This window comes from Pan troglodytes, chromosome 12 (genome assembly GCF_028858775.2).
Source record: "Pan troglodytes isolate AG18354 chromosome 12, NHGRI_mPanTro3-v2.0_pri, whole genome shotgun sequence".
Lineage (NCBI taxonomy): Eukaryota > Metazoa > Chordata > Mammalia > Primates > Hominidae > Pan > Pan troglodytes.
In genome coordinates, this window is record NC_072410.2 from 90,566,081 (window position 1) to 90,584,135 (window position 18,055).

General features: G+C 45.1%; 1 protein-coding gene across 3 annotated transcripts in view; it reads left to right on the top strand.

The window, feature by feature from the left end:
- The window catches only part of NLRC4 (NLR family CARD domain containing 4), a 42,912-nt gene that overhangs the window by 4,765 nt on the left and 20,092 nt on the right, over positions 1-18,055 (top strand). For all 3 annotated transcript variants that reach the window (XM_515390.9, XM_054678313.2, XM_001164519.8), the window contains exons 2-4: positions 4,138-4,256; positions 8,343-8,603; positions 9,421-11,415. In XM_515390.9, the coding sequence (XP_515390.2) occupies position 4,256; positions 8,343-8,603; positions 9,421-11,415 (2,257 nt within the window). In that variant the 5' untranslated portion in view covers positions 4,138-4,255. The remainder of the gene's footprint in view (positions 1-4,137; positions 4,257-8,342; positions 8,604-9,420; positions 11,416-18,055) is intronic.

The following is an 18,055-nucleotide window of genomic DNA, read 5'->3' on the forward strand; positions in this document are numbered from 1 at the left end:
GGAGCGATCTCGGCTCACTGCAAGCTCCGCCCCCCGGGTTCACGCCATTCTCCTGCCTCAGCCTCCCGATTAGCTGGGACTACAGGCGCCCGCCACCACGCCCGGCTAAATTTTTGAATTTTTTAGTAGAGACAGGGTTTCACCTTGTTAGCCAGGATGGTCTCGATCTCCTGACCTCGTGATCCGCCTGCCTCAGCCTCCCAAAGTGCTGGAAGTACCGGCGTGAGCCACTGCACCCAGCCAATGCATGGGATTTTATAGATGAACTTGAGAAGGTGGTGTCTGATATACATAGGGACTGAGAGATTGGTCAGAACCGGTATAACGTTTGCATAACGCACGAAGAAGCCGGCCATTCCACCCTTATGTTTTATTATGCAGATGGAGTCTCTATCTGGCCGGCGCTATGTTGTCTGTTCCTACTGTACACATGGTTGAAAAAGAAAAGGGAAGATGGATCCGCCATGTTGAATATGCCTGGCCCCCAGGTGGCTTTTTTCTATGGGCACAGCTACTGGCATTTACCAATGCAAGCTTTTAGCTTATCTATACTTGCAGCTTGAGTTTTCAGGCTGCTTTTTATTAGAAAAGATATGATTTGGGGGCTTTTTGAATGAAAGGAAACTTTACCTAGGACTTTCTTATCCTCACTTATCACTCTCACAACAGCAACATTCACAGCAAACTTGCCATGGCTGTGAGCATCTAGTTTAAGCTGAGGAGATCCTTATTCAAAGAGCTTGTGAAATTAGAAAGATCAGAGTCAAAGTAAGCTATTCTTAGAGAAGTTTTTGTGGGGAAGGACCCCCTTGTGCAAAAGTATTCATTGTTCTGTATTTATGATAGCCCCAATCTGAAAACAACCCAATCCATCAACAGGAGAATAGATAAATAAACTCTAGGTTTTTTTTTTTCTTTTTTTTTTTTTTTGTCATTGCCCAGGCTGGAGTGTGGTGGCACGATCTTGGCTCACTGCAACCTCCGCTTCCTGGGTTCAAGTGATTCTCCTGCCTCAGCCTCCCAAGTAGCTGGAATTACAGGCATGAGCCACCATGCCCGGGTAATTTTTGTATTTTTAGTAGAGACAGGGTTTCGCCATGTTGACCAGGCTGGTCTGGAACTCCTGACCTCAGGTGATCCGCCCACCTCGGCCTCCCAATATGCTGGGATTACAGGCGTGAGCCACCGTGCCCGGCCAATACACTCTAGTATTTTATACAGTACAATACTACTAAGCAATGAAATGTTACAAACTACTTATACTGCAAGCAACAGCATGAGTGACTTACACAGACATTGTGTGGAATGAAAGGAATAGCACATACTGTATGATTCCGTTTATGTGAAGTTCTTCAACAGGCTAATTTACGGTTTAAAAAAAATCAGAAGAGTGATTTTCTTTGAGGGTGTGGCAGAGATGGAATTTGACTGGGAAGGGGCATAGGATACTATGGAGAGGGTAATGTTTTCTGTCTTGATAGGTGTTTGAGGTAGAAGCATTTTTCAGCTCATCAAAGGGTACAGTTAAGATCTCTGCTTTCACTGTAGGTGAATTTTTGATAAATGAATAGAGGGATGGATTTTCTCTATGTTTGAAAATGTTCATAATAAAATGTTAGGGTAATGGCCCGACGCGGTGGCTCATTCTTGTGATCTCAGCATTTTGGGAGACTGAGGCAGACAGATCACTTTAGCCCAGGAGTTTGAGACCAGCCTGGGCAACACGGCAAAACTCTGTCTCTAAAAAAAAAAAAAAAAAAAAAAAAATTAGCCAGGCATGGTGGCACACACCTGCGGTCCCAGTTACTCAGGAGGCTGAGGTGGGAAGATCACCTGAGCCCAGAAGGTTAAGGATGCTGTGAGCCATGATCGGGCCACTGCACTCCAACCTGGGTGACAGAGTGAGACCCTGTCCCAAAAAAAGAGTTTTAATGTTAGGATAACATGAGTTCCCATGCCAACCCCATCCACATGAGTTCCCAAGCCAACTCCATTCACATACCACAATCACACTCACATAGCTCCCATTTTGTTTCTCTCCACCCAGTGATTCTAGTTCTCTTCCCCACTTCCTGTCTGCCCTCTCATGCTGTCTTTAATTCAGACTTTGCATCTTCATCCTGATGCAGGGGGTCGTGTATGTGTGTATGAGGAGCCGGGGTAGATCATCTAACTTGGTTTGGGAATGCACACAGAGCAGTCTCAGAGGCTTCTGGGCCCCTGCTTTTCAGAGTGTGTGGAGGGGAAAGGGAGAAAGGAAGTTGCTTTTAAAGCAACTAGGAGGATGAAATGACAGAACCATACCAGGAAATTGAAATCCGTTTCTTATCTTAAAACATCACTTTAAACATGCTCTTTATACCATAATCTCTCCCAGTTGCTCATAGGATAAAGAACAAATGCCTCATCTTGGCATACAAGGCTTTCCATAGCTTTTCCCCTTTGTACCCTGGAAGCATAACTCCTTTTTTCTGTCTCCTCAATTACTCATATTGATAGGGAAGTGGGGAAGGGAAGTGCTGGGAAGAGAAGGGCGCGTCCCTGGCAAGGGCTCCACCCCCAGGCCTGTGCCCACGGACCTAGGTGAGGACAGGCACTCCTGCCTTGGCGCCCAAATGTTGCATTTCCCAAGGCCACCCTGGCCTGCCACACCGTCATCCTATGCTTATAAAAATCCCAGAGACCCTTGCAGGCAGACACACAAGCGGCTGGATGTCGAGAGGAACACATCGGCGGAAGAAGATACAAGCAGCTGGACGTCGAGAGGACGTTGAAGGGAGAATGCTGGCGGAAGAGCACACAACAGACATCGGCACGCCAGCAGGCCATCCACCAGAGGAACGACTCGGAGTTTGGCCTGGAGGGTTGGAGAAGAGTTGGTGGCGGTCTGACTCCGGGGAAAAACCATCTCCCTTCTGGCTACCCCATCTGCTGAGAGCTTCTTCCACTCAATGAAACCTTGCGCTCATTCTCCAAGACCACGTGTGATCCAATTCCTCCGGTACACCAAGGCAAGAACCCCGGAATACAGAAAGCCCTCTGTCCTTGCAATAAGGCAGGGGTCCCATTGAGCTAACACAAGACGCCTACGGACAGCTAAACTAAAAGAGCACCCTGTAACACACACCCACTGGGGCTTCAGGAGCTGTAAACATTCACCACTAGACACTGCCGTGGGATTGGAACCCCACAGCCCGCCCATCTGTATGCTCCCCTAGAGGTCTGAGCAGCGGGCACTGAAGAAGTGAGCCACACCCCCATCGCACGCCCTGCGAAGGGGACAAGAGAACTTTCCCCTTTCCATACTCCCTGATCTCATCCTCTCACCTGCAAGGCGTTTTACATCCTCACCTCCACCTCCACCCCAGCCCAACTACCTGGCCTCATCTTACTTATCCTTTTTTTTTTTTTTTTTTTTCTTTTTGAGGCAGAGTCTCGCTCTGTCTGCCAGGCTGGGGTGCAGTGGCACGATCTCGGCTCACTGCAACCTCCGTCTCCTGGGCTCAAGTGATTCTCCTGCCTCAGCCTCCGGAACAGCTGGGACTACAGGCGTGTGCCACCACGCCCCGCTAATTTTTGTATTTTTAATAGAGACGGGATTCACCATGTTGGTCAGGCTGGTCTCGAACTCCTTACCTCAGGTGATCCGCCTGCCTCGGCCTCCCAAAGTGTTGGGATTACAGGCGTGAGCCACCGCGCCCAGCCCTACTTATCCTTTAAGACCTGGTTCATGTGCTGTCTCCTCCATGAAAACTTCCTCCCTGGATGATTCCAGTCCATATACTCTTTCCTGGAAATACTGGAGAGAACGTACCCTCTGCACCATTCATGTTGACACTTATACCGTCTTTTGACATTTAATTCCATGTTGCCTTCTTGGCTCTGAACAGCAGAAATGAGAAGAAACTTTGAAGAGAAGGGCAAAGTTCCAGTTGAACATAGTTTAGAGCTCCAGGCAAGGAGTCCAGACGCCTGGGTTCTCTTTAGGGCTTGGCCATGAATAGCCAGGGGCTTTGAGTGAGTTTTTTTCTGGTTTGGGTCATCATTTTCTCATCTACGAAAAGCGGGGCATTACCTAGATAATTGCATCAGCCCCTCCACTTGATAGTCTCTGGTTCTGTTTTGTTTGTTTTACAGAATGAAGAGTAGTTTTACAGAAAAAAGAGGACAATATTGGGATCACCTTTGACCTTTCCATTTGGAAATAATATTTTCTATTGTGTTATAGAAAGGTGGGAAGCTTTCATCCAGAACAAGTAAGTATATGAGAAATAACATCTGCCTGGTTACACAGTCTGCTACCAAATACTGGTGATTTTAAACGGAAAATCAGTTCATGGCTTCCTCTGACCAATCATATGTGGAATTACCAATAAATATTCTTCTGTTGTTTTAGGAATTCAGTTACAAATATGGTAACCTGTGATAAAAGGCAGAACCACAGATAGGATAGGACTTACACAAAGAGTGACCAGGTGTATGTTTTAAACTGTTAGTTCTCATCACCTGTTCAGCCAGACAGCAGAGAGCTATACATGTCAAGCTCATTGTGAAGAAACATGGTATAGATCTAAGTGGCAACCAAAATGTAGCTCCTTCCACTTTAAATGGCTGGGTGTAGACCTGCACTATCTAGTATATTAATAGTAGCCACTAGCCCTCTGTAGCTATTTAAAGGTGAATTTAAATAAAATAAAATGTAAACTTCAGTTGCACAGTCACTGTAGCCAGATTTCAAGCACTCAGTAGTCACATGTGGCTAATGACTACCATATTCTATAATGCAGATATAGAACATGTTCATTATCACAGAAAGTTCTATTGAAAAGCATTGGTCTAGACAAAGAGATATTCTGAAAAGAATGAATAATTAATGAATAAATGAGCAGCATTTTTTCCACCTAATTACTTGATAAGGAAGGAGTATGATGGTCTACATACAAGGAGATATAACATAGTAAAATAATATCTTACTGTTTATATATATATTTTTTTTTGTAAATTTTTTTTTTTTTTGTGAGACGGAGTCTCACTCTGTAGCCCAGGCTGGAGTTCAGTGGTGTGATCTTGGCTCACTGCAACCTCCACCTCCTGGGTTCAAGCGATGCTGCTGCCTCAGCCTCCTGAGTAGCTGGGACCACAGGCGCGTGCCACCATGCCCAGCTAATTTTTTGTATTTTTAGTAGAGACGAGGTTTCACCATATTAGCCAGGATGATCTCAATCTCCTGACCTCGTGATCCACCCGCCTCGGCCTCCCAAAATGCTGGGATTACAGGTGTGAGCCACCACGCCTAGCCACTTTTCCAATTTTAAGACATTTTTGGGTATGAGAGTTATGTGACTTATTCAATATAATGAGTCTTTTAAATAATTAGAGCATTTTAAATAACGTGTCTTCATTTTATAGGTGAAGAAAGGTAGTCTCAGGAAGGCTAGGCTGTGAACTTGTGTGTGTGTGGGTCTCTAAGCCTTTCTGAGGCTGTCTTTTTTTTTTTTTGAGACGGAGTTTTGCTCTTGTTGCCCAGGCTGGAGTGCAATGGCGCCATCTGGGCTCACCGCAACTTCTGCTTCCCAGGTTCAAGTGATTCGCCTGCCTCAGCCTCCCGAGTAGCTGGGATTACAGGCATGTGCCACCACGCCTGGCTAATTTTGTATTTTTAGTAGAGACAGGGTTTCTCCAAGTTGGTCAGGCTAGTCTCGAACTCCCGACCTCAGATAATCCGCCCACCTCAGCCTTCCAAAGTGCTGGGATTACAGGTGTGAGCCACTGCGCCCGGCTGAGGCTGTATTTCTTTAGCTCTAAACTGAAGATCACAATGGGACACAGACTTAGAGGTTACTTCCATAGGGATGATGTGGAAGCTAGAGAACAGATGAGACCCCAGAAGGAGAGAGATGGGACTCTCTTGCAGGACATGTAGACAGGGAATATTCCAGCTGAGGTCAGCAGTAGAGCTCTGCAATGGTGAGAAAGGACAGCTGGGGTGGGGTCCTGGTGCTTGGAGTGATTGATGGTGCATTTCAGGCCAGAGAGGTTCTGGGGTCTTTGAGAGGAGTGCATTCCCTCTCTGATCAGTCAACACAGGTTTGAAAGCCAGGAGCGGCCACGTGCGGTGGCCCACGCCTGTAATCCTAGCACTTTGGGAGGCTGAGACGGGCAGATCACCTGAGGTCGGGAGTTCGAGACCAGCCTGACCAACATAGAGAAATCTCATCTCTACTAAAAATACAAAATTAGCTGGGTGTGGTGGCGCATGCCTGTAATCCCAGCTGCTTGGGAGGCTGAGGCAGGGGAATTGCTTGAACCTGGCAGGCAGAGGTTGCGGTGAGCTGAGATCGCACCATTGCTCTCCAGCCTGGGCAGCAACAGCGAAACTTCGTCTGAAAAAAAAACAAAAACAAAAAACAGGAGCAGCCTAGCCCAGGAAGAAATCTAGTGCAGATGGTGTCTGAGAGTTAAAAACCAGGAAGACATTTCTCCAAGCTGTCACAAACATAGCGTGGGTACAGTGCCTGGGTACGGTGTGGTCTACGTTTCAGAATTAGACCTTGCACAGTCAGACACAAAAAGGACACAGCTACCCTCAAGACCAGGTGAGAGAGCTTACATTGGATAAAAACCAGTGTTTTGATGTGATACTCTTCAGAAAAGACGAAAGTCTGTGGGAGATACAATGTGCTCTTTGTCTGGTGACACCTGAATAAAGGCTAAAAATAGTAGCTAACATATATTGAGTTATTACTTTGTATGAGATACTATACATGAATTATTGTAACAACTTCCTAAGTTAAATAATGCTCTTGACACCATTGTACAGATGAGGAATCCCCAGTGTGCTGGAGCTGGTTGTTACTGTGATGTGAAACCTGATTATCGAATTTTCAGGATTTTTGTTAGCCAGTTAACATATGCTGTTAGCTTGAAATAGGCCATGGTAGGAATATTTATACCATGGGGATTGGTGAATGCTACAAATTACGGCCTTTACTCCCAGAGGGCCAGGGCCAGTTTGTGAAACACTTAGCAGCACATACTTTTTTTTTTTTTTTTTGAGACAGAGTTTTGCTCTTGTTGCCCAGGCTGGAGTGCAATGGCACCATCTCAGCTCACCGCAACCTCCACCTCCCAGGTTCAAGCGATTCTCCTGCCTCAGCCTCCTGAGTAGCTGACACTACAGGCATGCACCACCACGCCTGGCTAATTTTGCATTTTTAGTAGAGACCTACTAAAGGTTTCTCCATGTTGGTCAGGCTGGTCTCGAACTCCCGACCTCTGGTGATCCGCCCGCCTTGGCCTCCCAAAGTGCTGGGATTACAGGTGTGAGCCACCGCACCCGGCCAGCAGCACGTAATTGAAATAGACTCAAAGAGGCTTAGTGACTTGCCAAGGTCACACAGATGGTAGCAAGTGGCAGATCCTAGGCCATTGCCATCATTCTAAAGCCAACGGTCTTACAACTACGACCTCACTGGGGACTGCTTTATATCAGAGGGACAAGATAACTCACCTTACTTCTTCACCAAAGCAAAACCATCCTGCTCATCACTAACTCTGGGGTTAGAAATGCTTTGCAGAGGCCAGGCACGGTGGCTCACGCCTGTAATCCCAGCACTTTGGGAGGCCAAGGCAGGTGGATCACAAGGTCGGGAGTTCGAGACCAGTCTGACCAAAATGATGAAACCCCGTCTCTACAAATAATAGAAAAATTAGCTGAGTGTGGTGGTGCTTGCCTGTAATCCCAGCTACTCAGGAGGCGGAGGCAGGAGAATTGCTTGAACCCAGGAGGCAGAGCTGGCAGTGAGCCGAGATCGCGTCACTGCACTCCAGCCTGGGTGACACAGCAAGACTCCGTCTCAGAAAAATAATGCTTGGCAGAGCATTTCTTGAAGGCCTGGAATTCAGGCATTTGGCATCTCCATAACTCAGGAGATGCCCACAGGAAAAAAATGCATGGCCCTAATGCTCTGGAGACAGATGCTGATATGCATAATTTTTTTTTTTTAGACGGAGTCTCGCTCTTTCGCCCAGGCCGGAGTGCAGTGGCGCTATCTCAGCTCACTGCAAGCTCCACCTCCTGGGTTCACGCCATTCTCCTGCCTCAGCCTCCCAAGTAGCTGGGACTACAGGCGCCCGCCACCACGTCCGGCTAATTTTTTGTATTTTCAGTAGAGACAGGGTTTCACTGTGTTAGCCAGAATGGTCTCGATCTCCTGACCTCGTGATCCGCCCGCCTCGGCCTCCCAAAGTGCTGGGATTACAGGCGTGAGCCACCGTGCCCGGCCGGATATGCACATTTTATATAAGTAAATAAATATGTATATTTCTCCCCATCTCCTCAGTGAATTTCATAAAGGACAATAGCCGAGCCCTTATTCAAAGAATGGGAATGACTGTTATAAAGCAAATCACAGATGACCTATTTGTATGGAATGTTCTGAATCGCGAAGAAGTAAACATCATTTGCTGCGAGAAGGTGGAGCAGGATGCTGCTAGAGGGATCATTCACATGATTTTGAAAAAGGGTTCAGAGTCCTGTAACCTCTTTCTTAAATCCCTTGAGGAGTGGAACTATCCTCTATTTCAGGACTTGAATGGACAAAGTAAGTATCAGTTAGTTTTGCATCTGTTTCTGCAAGTAGAATAGACCACAACAAAGATCCATCTTCCCCATGGCAGAGCCTCTGCTTTTCCTTCTCTTCATATCACCTGGCAGTGGCCTTTGATTCCTGCTAAGGAAAAGCTTAGATGATTTTAGGAAAAACTCATAGTAGATCAATTCATGGTGAAGCCAAACAAATAACCCCAAGGCCAGGAAATAAATGATTGAGTATAGTCTCACTGCAAGATAAAACTGGAGAATAAGTGCACTAGTTAAGCTTCCAGTGCAGCAGTGGTTCTCAGCATTCCCTGGTTGGATGAGATCTATCTATGGGAGAGAGGCCCAGCTGACTACCTACTCCATGTCCAGGCCTCCTGGTAAAGACAGCCTGACTGACACAGAACCATGATTCTATGTTTCATAAAATATTGTTTTTATTTTTTTAATTAGTAAATAAGGTCATGACAGATTTTACTCAGAGTGAAGGCCTACTATGCTGACAATTATCCCTAACCATCTTTCTCTGCCAAATTCTTTACTTTCCTTAACCCAAAAACAAGCTCCTCCCTTTTCCAACCAGCTGCTATAAGATTTGGTTGTGGAAAGGAGGAAACAGAAAGCAAAAAAGGGAGTGGGGTAAAGGATGCTGGGGAAAGGGGGAGCAGACAGAACCCTTTGTGCCAGCTCAGAACTGGGAAAGGACATTACATTCACCAATGGCAGATTCTCAGCCTCACCCCCCCGTTCATCCTCCTGAACTCCAGGTTTTGAGGAGACACAGAATTGGGTCCTCTTTAACTTCACCTCTTCTCTAATAGGTCTTTTTCATCAGACATCAGAAGGAGACTTGGACGACTTGGCTCAGGATTTAAAGGACTTGTACCATACCCCATCTTTTCTGAACTTTTATCCCCTTGGTGAAGATATTGACATTATTTTTAACTTGAAAAGCACCTTCACAGAACCTGTCCTGTGGAGGAAGGACCAACACCATCACCGCGTGGAGCAGCTGACCCTGAATGGCCTCCTGCAGGCTCTTCAGAGCCCCTGCATCATTGAAGGGGAATCTGGCAAAGGCAAGTCCACTCTGCTGCAGCGAATTGCCATGCTCTGGGGCTCCGGAAAGTGCAAGGCTCTGACCAAGTTCAAATTCGTCTTCTTCCTCCGTCTCAGCAGGGCCCAGGGTGGACTTTTTGAAACCCTCTGTGATCAACTCCTGGATATACCTGGCACAATCAGGAAGCAGACATTCATGGCCATGCTGCTGAAGCTACGGCAGAGGGTTCTTTTCCTTCTTGATGGCTACAATGAATTCAAGCCCCAGAACTGCCCAGAAATCGAAGCCCTGATAAAGGAAAACCACCGCTTCAAGAACATGGTCATCGTCACCACCACCACTGAGTGCTTGAGGCACATACGGCAGTTTGGTGCCCTGACTGCTGAGGTGGGGGATATGACAGAAGACAGCGCCCAGGCTCTCATCCGAGAAGTGCTGATCAAGGAGCTTGCTGAAGGCTTGTTGCTCCAAATTCAGAAATCCAGGTGCTTGAGGAATCTCATGAAGACCCCTCTCTTTGTGGTCATCACTTGTGCAATCCAGATGGGTGAAAGTGAGTTCCACTCTCACACACAAACAACACTGTTCCATACCTTCTATGATCTGTTGATACAGAAAAACAAACACAAACATAAAGGTGTGGCTGCAAGTGACTTCATTCGGAGCCTGGACCACTGTGGAGACCTAGCTCTGGAGGGTGTGTTCTCCCACAAGTTTGATTTCGAACTGCAGGATGTGTCCAGCGTGAATGAGGATGTCCTGCTGACAACTGGGCTCCTCTGTAAATATACAGCTCAAAGGTTCAAGCCAAAGTATAAATTCTTTCACAAGTCATTCCAGGAGTACACAGCAGGACGAAGACTCAGCAGTTTATTGACGTCTCATGAGCCAGAGGAGGTGACCAAGGGGAATGGTTACTTGCAGAAAATGGTTTCCATTTCGGACATTACATCCACTTATAGCAGCCTGCTCCGGTACACCTGTGGGTCATCTGTGGAAGCCACCAGGGCTGTTATGAAGCACCTCGCAGCAGTGTATCAACACGGCTGCCTTCTCGGACTTTCCATCGCCAAGAGGCCTCTCTGGAGACAGGAATCTTTGCAAAGTGTGAAAAACACCACTGAGCAAGAAATTCTGAAAGCCATAAACATCAATTCCTTTGTAGAGTGTGGCATCCATTTATATCAAGAGAGTACATCCAAATCAGCCCTGAGCCAAGAATTTGAAGCTTTCTTTCAAGGTAAAAGCTTATATATCAACTCAGGGAACATCCCCGATTACTTATTTGACTTCTTTGAACATTTGCCCAATTGTGCAAGTGCTCTGGACTTCATTAAACTGGACTTTTATGGGGGAGCTATGGCTTCATGGGAAAAGGCTGCAGAAGACACAGGTGGAATCCACATGGAAGAGGCCCCAGAAACCTACATTCCCAGCAGGGCTGTATCTTTGTTCTTCAACTGGAAGCAGGAATTCAGGACTCTGGAGGTCACACTCCGGGATTTCAGCAAGTTGAATAAGCAAGATATCAGATATCTGGGGAAAATATTCAGCTCTGCCACAAGCCTCAGGCTGCAAATAAAGAGATGTGCTGGTGTGGCTGGAAGCCTCAGTTTGGTCCTCAGCACCTGTAAGAACATTTATTCTCTCATGGTGGAAGCCAGTCCCCTCACCATAGAAGATGAGAGGCACATCACATCTGTAACAAACCTGAAAACCTTGAGTATTCATGACCTACAGAATCAACGGCTGCCGGGTATTGTAAATATCAGTGGTTTGTGCTTTGTTCACTTAAAAAAAAAACAGTGTATAAATTTGGAAAAGGAGAGAGGAGACTTTATTTCTTCTAAACGGTTACAGCCTGCAAGGTGGCCATCCCACAGGCTGAGAAACATGCCTCCAACCAAGACCAGAGACAGGCACCTCGAAGGAGGGGTTGGGGTAGACACTTTATGTTGAATGGGTTGGCTAAACATACATATTCAACAGATTACAGGAGGAGCTATGAATATTCATGAAGGTGGTCTTGATACATACATATTGAATAAACACGCATGTAACATACAACCCATGTTCACTTTGGGGTGGAGATTTAGCATTTAAATCAAGCTTATCCAACCTGCAGTCCGTGGGCTGCACGTAGCCCAAGACGGCTTTGACTGTGGCCCAGCACAAATTCATAAACTTTTTTAAAAATTATGGGTTTTTTTTTGCAAAATTTTTTTTTTTCTAGCTCATCAGCTATCATTAGCATTAGTGTATTTTATGTGTAGCCCAACACAATTCTTCTTCCAATGTGGCCCAGGGAAACCAAAAGATTGTACACCCCTTTAAATGATTTACATGTATTACAATTAGGCCTATACTTCAGAAGTTCTTTTCAGAGCACAAAGGTAAGCAGGTATGCAATCTCTGTAAACCAGCCAGAACCAGTCTGTGGTTGGTGGTCCTCTGATCAGGAGAAAGTTACTGAAATCACTCTCTTCTCCAATCAAAGCTGTAGTTATGGCAGATGGAACAGGGATTGTTAGCATTTGTGAGCTGGATGAGTTGTGAATTGTTTAATATTCACAACTATCAATATTGCTTATCTTGAGACCAATGCTTGTTTAGCTACCAAAGAAGAAAAACCTGTGGCAGTTACGACACAGTTTATTCTTTTTAAATTTTTTTTTTTTCGAGGTTGGGTCTTGCTCTGTCACCCAGGTGGGAGTGCAGTGGTGCGATCACAGCTCATTGCAGCCTCAACCTCCTGGGCTCAGTTGATCCTCATTGTTTGATTTTTTAGGGGGAGATGAGGTCTCACTATGTTTCCCCGGCTGGTCTTGAACTCCTGGGATCAAGCAGTTCTACTGTCTCCACCTTCCAAACTGTTGGGATTACAGGCGTGAGCCACCACGCCCAGCCTAGGACAGTTTATTCTTTAAGCGTAGAGCTGAATGACTTAGCCTTTGCCTGGCATGGTCTTATGTCCTCTTTATAACTTGGTAATTTATTGCCACAAAAAGTCTGTTCTGTTAGTCTCATGATCTCTATGTCAACAGTAATGCTGATGAGTTGTGTTCAAACCATACAAGAGAGGGAGTATAATGATGTGTGTTTGACCTCCCATCCTGTCATGGCCAGGAACTGAGTTTAAGGTTTTTTTCTGGGGTCTCCTTAGCCCAGAGGGGATACATTCAGTTGGTGGGGGGCTTAGGATTTTTAGTTTACAGCTATAATCAAGACTGGCTGGAAATATTAGCCAAGAATACTGTGAAAATGTTAGATATATAGTTTTGCTTTATTATTTATTATTTATTTTTATAGATATAGGGGGTACAAGTGCAGTTTTGTTATATCGATATATTTCGTGGTGGTGAAATCTGAGCTTTTAGTGTAACCACCGTTATCAGTTAGTAACCACCGTTATCAGATTATTTCTCATCCCTTGCCTCCCTGTCACCCTCCCACCTTTCCAAGTCTCCATGTCTATTCTGCTTTCTATCTCCATGTGTACACATTATTTAGCTCCCACTTGTAAGTGAGTATATATGGTATTGGATTTTCTGTTTCTGAGTTATTTCACCTAAGATAATGGCCTCCGGTTCCATCAATGTTGCTGCAAAAGACATGATTTCATTTTTATTAGTTTTGTTTTAAATTTTCTAGTAGTTTCTACCAGGAGTCAGGACTTGAAAGGAAGGTAGAAGGGCTGTGGAGAGAGGTCTATGTTGGGGGAAAGCTGTTAGATTGGGAGCCATAGGGAAGATTCCCAGAGCTGTAGTCTGATTGGAAAGATATATATACACATACATACATAGATACATATATGTATGTGTTTAAATATATTAAAACTATTTTTATTAAAAATGTAAATATACTAAAAATATTTTTATTAAAAAATATATTGGGAGGCTGAGGCAGGTGGGTCACCTGAGGTTGGGAGTTCAAGACCAGCCTGACCAACATGGAGAAACCCCATCTCTACTAAAAATACAAAATTAGCCGGGCGTGGTGGCACATGCCTGTAGTCCCAGCTACTCGGGAGGCTGAGGCAGGAGAATCACTTGAACCTGGGAGGTGGAGGTTGCGGCGGGCCGAGATCACGCCATTGCACTCCAGCCTGGGCAACAAGAGTGAAACTCTGTCTAAAAAAAAAAAAAAAAAAAAAAAAAATTAAAAAAAAAAATATATGCAGGTTAAGCTTGTCTTCAGCAAATCCTTCTCCTGCGAGCACCCCCATCTCTACCCAATACCCAGTCCTTCCCTGCCAAGTGGCACCCTGCCCTGCTTCAAGTCTTGGAGGAAATCCAACCTGTAAATTAATCACCTGCAGGAGCTAGGAGCTAATTGTGTTACAAGATTCTCATCTGGGAAATTGTAGAAGATACTCAGCTCCGTTCCCACCCTAACTGTTGTTTACTTGGTTGGGGCCAGGCCAGGTGACTCACACCTGTAATTCCAACACTTTGGGAGGCCAAGGCAGGAGGATTACTTGAGATCAGCCTGGACACAACAGGAAGACCCTGTCTCCAACAAAAATTAATCATCTGGGCGTGATGGTGCATGCCTGTAATCCCAGATACTCCAGAGGCTGAGGTGGGAGGATCACTTGAGCCCAGGAATTTTCAGGCTGCAGCAAGATATGATCATATCCGTGCCTGGGCAACACAGCAAGACCCTATCTCCAAAAAGAAAAGAAAAAGAAGAATGAATGACAGAAGATTTGGGGAATATTGTCTAACATGATGAAATTTCAGATTTTAGACTTCAGACACAGATATGCGAGGGCAATCTTTCTGGGTAACGGGGATACTTCCCCAAATTCCAAATAACACTAAAGGAGAATGTCTGCCCTACCTGTGTAGACCAGCCTGGTTGCCCAGAGCAGGAAGTGCTATGTGGTGTGAAGCCATGGGAAGCAGGAATCTTGCTGTACTTAACTGTAGCAGTCTGGGGTTAGTTTTCAAACACAAGCAATTTCTCACCCAGCTCTGCCCTGCTTGTCACCCTACAGAGAAATTTCCTATCATTTTAAGATTCTAGAATTTTTTGTACAGATAATCTTTGAAACCTCCTCCCTAATGAGGGAATCCCTTCTGTAAGATTCTGGGTGTCACGAAGACTGTATTAGACTACCTTCTGTGTCAGGAAGCTCACCATCTACTCATGACAACTATTCTTTTATACTGATCTTGTAAAGTGATCACCTATGTGCTGAATTTGGCCTATATGGTGTTTATAATTCTTTTTTAATGTTTGCCATTTAAAAAAAGTATTTACTTTATTTAATTATTATTTTTTTGAGACAGGGTCTCACTCTGTCGCCCAGGCTGGAGTGCAGTGGCACAATCTTGGCTCACTGCAACCTCCACCTCCTGGATTCAAGCAAGTCTCCGGCCTCAGAATCCCAAGTAGCTGGGATTACAGGCATGCACCACCACACCTGGCTAATTTTTGTATTTTTAGTACAGACGGGGTTTCACCATGTTGGCCAGGCTGGTTTCAAACTCCCAACCTCAGGTGATCCACCTGCCTTGGCCTCCCAAAGTGCTGGGATTACAGGTGTGAGCCACCACACCTGGCCCCAACCTGTTGATTTTTTAAAGGTATACATAACGATAGCCAACATTATTGAACACATACAGGTATTATTGAAGCAAATTTCGTGTATCAACTCATTTAGATGTCTTAACCCTATAAGGTAAATTTTTTCTATTTTTCATTTTTGTGGATACATAGTAGGTATATATATTTATGGGGTACATGAGATGCTTTGATCCAGGCATGCAATGTGTAATAATCACATCATGGAAAATGGGGTATCCATCCCTTCAACCATTTATGTTTTGTGTTAAGAACAATCCAATTGTACTGTTAGTTATTTTAAATATACAATTAACTTATTTTGACTTAGATACTATGTTGTGCTATCAAATACTAGATCTTATTTATCCCTTCTAAGTATTTTTTTGTATCCATTAACCATTTCCACCTCCTCCCTACTACCCTTCCAGCCTCTGGTAACCATCCTTCTACTCTCCGTGAGTTCAATTGTTTTGATTTTTAGATCCTACAAATAAGTAAGAACAAGTCATGTCTGTCTTTCTGTGCCTGGCTTATTTCACTTACCATAATGACCTCTATTCATCTTTTTTTTTTTTTTTTTTTTTTGAGAAGGAGTCTCACTCTGTCGCCCAGGCTGGGGTGCAGTGGTGTGATCTCGGCTTACTGCAACCTCTGCCTCCCAGGTTCAAGTGATTCTCTTACCTCAGCCTCCTGAGTAGCTGGGATTACAGGCGCCCAATAACACGCCTGGCTAATTTTTGTATTTTTTAATAGACACAGGGTTTCACCATGTTGACCAGGCTGGCCTCGAACTCCAGACCTCAAGTGATCCACCCACCTCGGCTACCCAAATTGCTGGGATTACAGGCGTGAGCCACCGTGCCCGGCCTATAATCCCATTTTCTACATAATGCTCAGCCTCCTAAGTAGCTGGGACCACTGACATGTGCCACCACACCTCGCTACCTCACTAATTTTTTCTCTTCTCATTCTCCTTCTCCTCTTCCTCCTCCTTCTCCTCCTCCTCCTTCTTCCTCTCCCTTCCCCTCTCCTTCCCCCTCCCCCTCTCTCCCTCTCCTCCTCCTCCTTTTTTGTAGAGAGGAGGTCTCTCTATGTTGCCAAGGCCAGTCTTGAACTCCTGGGCTCAAGTGATCCTCCCCATCAGTCTCGCAAACTGCTAGGATTATATGTATGAGCCACTGCACCCAGCCAGTTTTAGAAGGGTTTTTTTTGTGGGGTTTGCAGAAGGGGGTGTTGTAGATTCCTTGACATTTTTATCATAGACAATCATGTTATCTTCGAAAAGAATGATTTTAAATTCTTCCCTTCCAATCTGTATTCCTTTTATTTTATTTTTTGCCTTATTTCACTAACTAGGACTTGTAGTACAATGTTGAATAGTGACATGAATTAACATCTTGCCTTGTTCCTGACCTTAGGGAGAAAGCATTCAGACTTTCACCTTTAAGTATAATGTTAAATGTAGTTTTCTCGTAGGTGTCTTTTATCAAGTTGCTGAGAATTTTTTTTTTTTGGTCATGAATAGATGTTGGATTGTGCTAAAGGTGTTTTCTGTATCCATTTATATGATCATGTCATTTTACATGGATGGATGTTGGATTGTTTTTATTACATTATTTTTAGATTATTTTTGAGGCAGGGTCTTGTTCTGTCACCCAGGCTGGAGTGCAGTGGCATGATCATAGCTCACTGTAGCCTTGACTTCCTGGGCTCAACAGATCCACCCACCTCAGCCTCCTGACTAGCTGGGACCGTAAGTGTGAACTATCACATCTGGTTAATTTTTAAATTTTTTGTAGAGACGAGTTCTTGCTATGTTGCCCAGGCTGGTCTCGGACTCCTGTGCTCAAGAGATTTTCCCGCCTGGGCCTCCCAAAGTGCTGGGATTACAGGCGTGAGCCATCTAGCCTGGATGTTGGATTATGTCACATGTGTTTTCTGCATCAATTTATGGGATCACGTAGTTTTACTTTTAGACTGCCAATATAATGAATTATATGGATTAATTTCCAAATATTGAGCATCCTGCATTCCCTATATGAAGCCCATTTGGAGGTGGTGTAATATTCTTTTTTTTTTTTTTTTTGAGATGGAATCTTGCTGTGTCACCAGGCTGAGTGCAGTGATGCGATCTCGGCTCACTGCAACCGCCGCCTCCCGGGTTCAAGCAATTCTCCTGCCTCAGCCTCCCAAGTAGCTGGGACTACAGGCGCGCCACCACGCCCAGCTAATTTTTGTATTTTTAGTAGAGACAGGGTTTCGCCACGTTGGCCAGGCTGGTCTCAAACTCCTGACCCTGTGATCCACCTGCCTCGGCCTCCCAAAGTGCTGGGATTACAAGTGTGAGCTACCACGCCTGCCGTAATATTCTTTTATGCATGACTGAATTCCATTTTCTATTTTGTTGAAGATTTTTGATTCTGTATTCATGAATGATATTGGTCTAAAGTTTAATTTTCTTTCTTTCTTTTCGAGATAGGGTCTCACTCTGTCACCAGGGCTGGAGTGCAGTGGTGCGATCTCAGCTCACTGCAACCTCTGCCTCCTGGGTTCAAGCGATTCTCCTGCCTCAGCCTCTGGAGTAGCTGGGATTACAGGCGCCTGCCACTACACCCAGCTGATTTTTTGTATTTTTAGTAGAGACGGGGTTTCACCATGTTGGCCAGGCTGGTGTCAAACTCCTGACCTCGTGATTTGCCTGCCTCGCCCTCCCAAAGTGCTGGGATTACAGGTGTGAGCCACCTTGCCCAGCCTCAATTTTCTTTCTTTTCTTTTCCGTCCTTCCCTCCCTCCTTTCTTTCTCTATTCTCTCTCTCTCTCTCTCT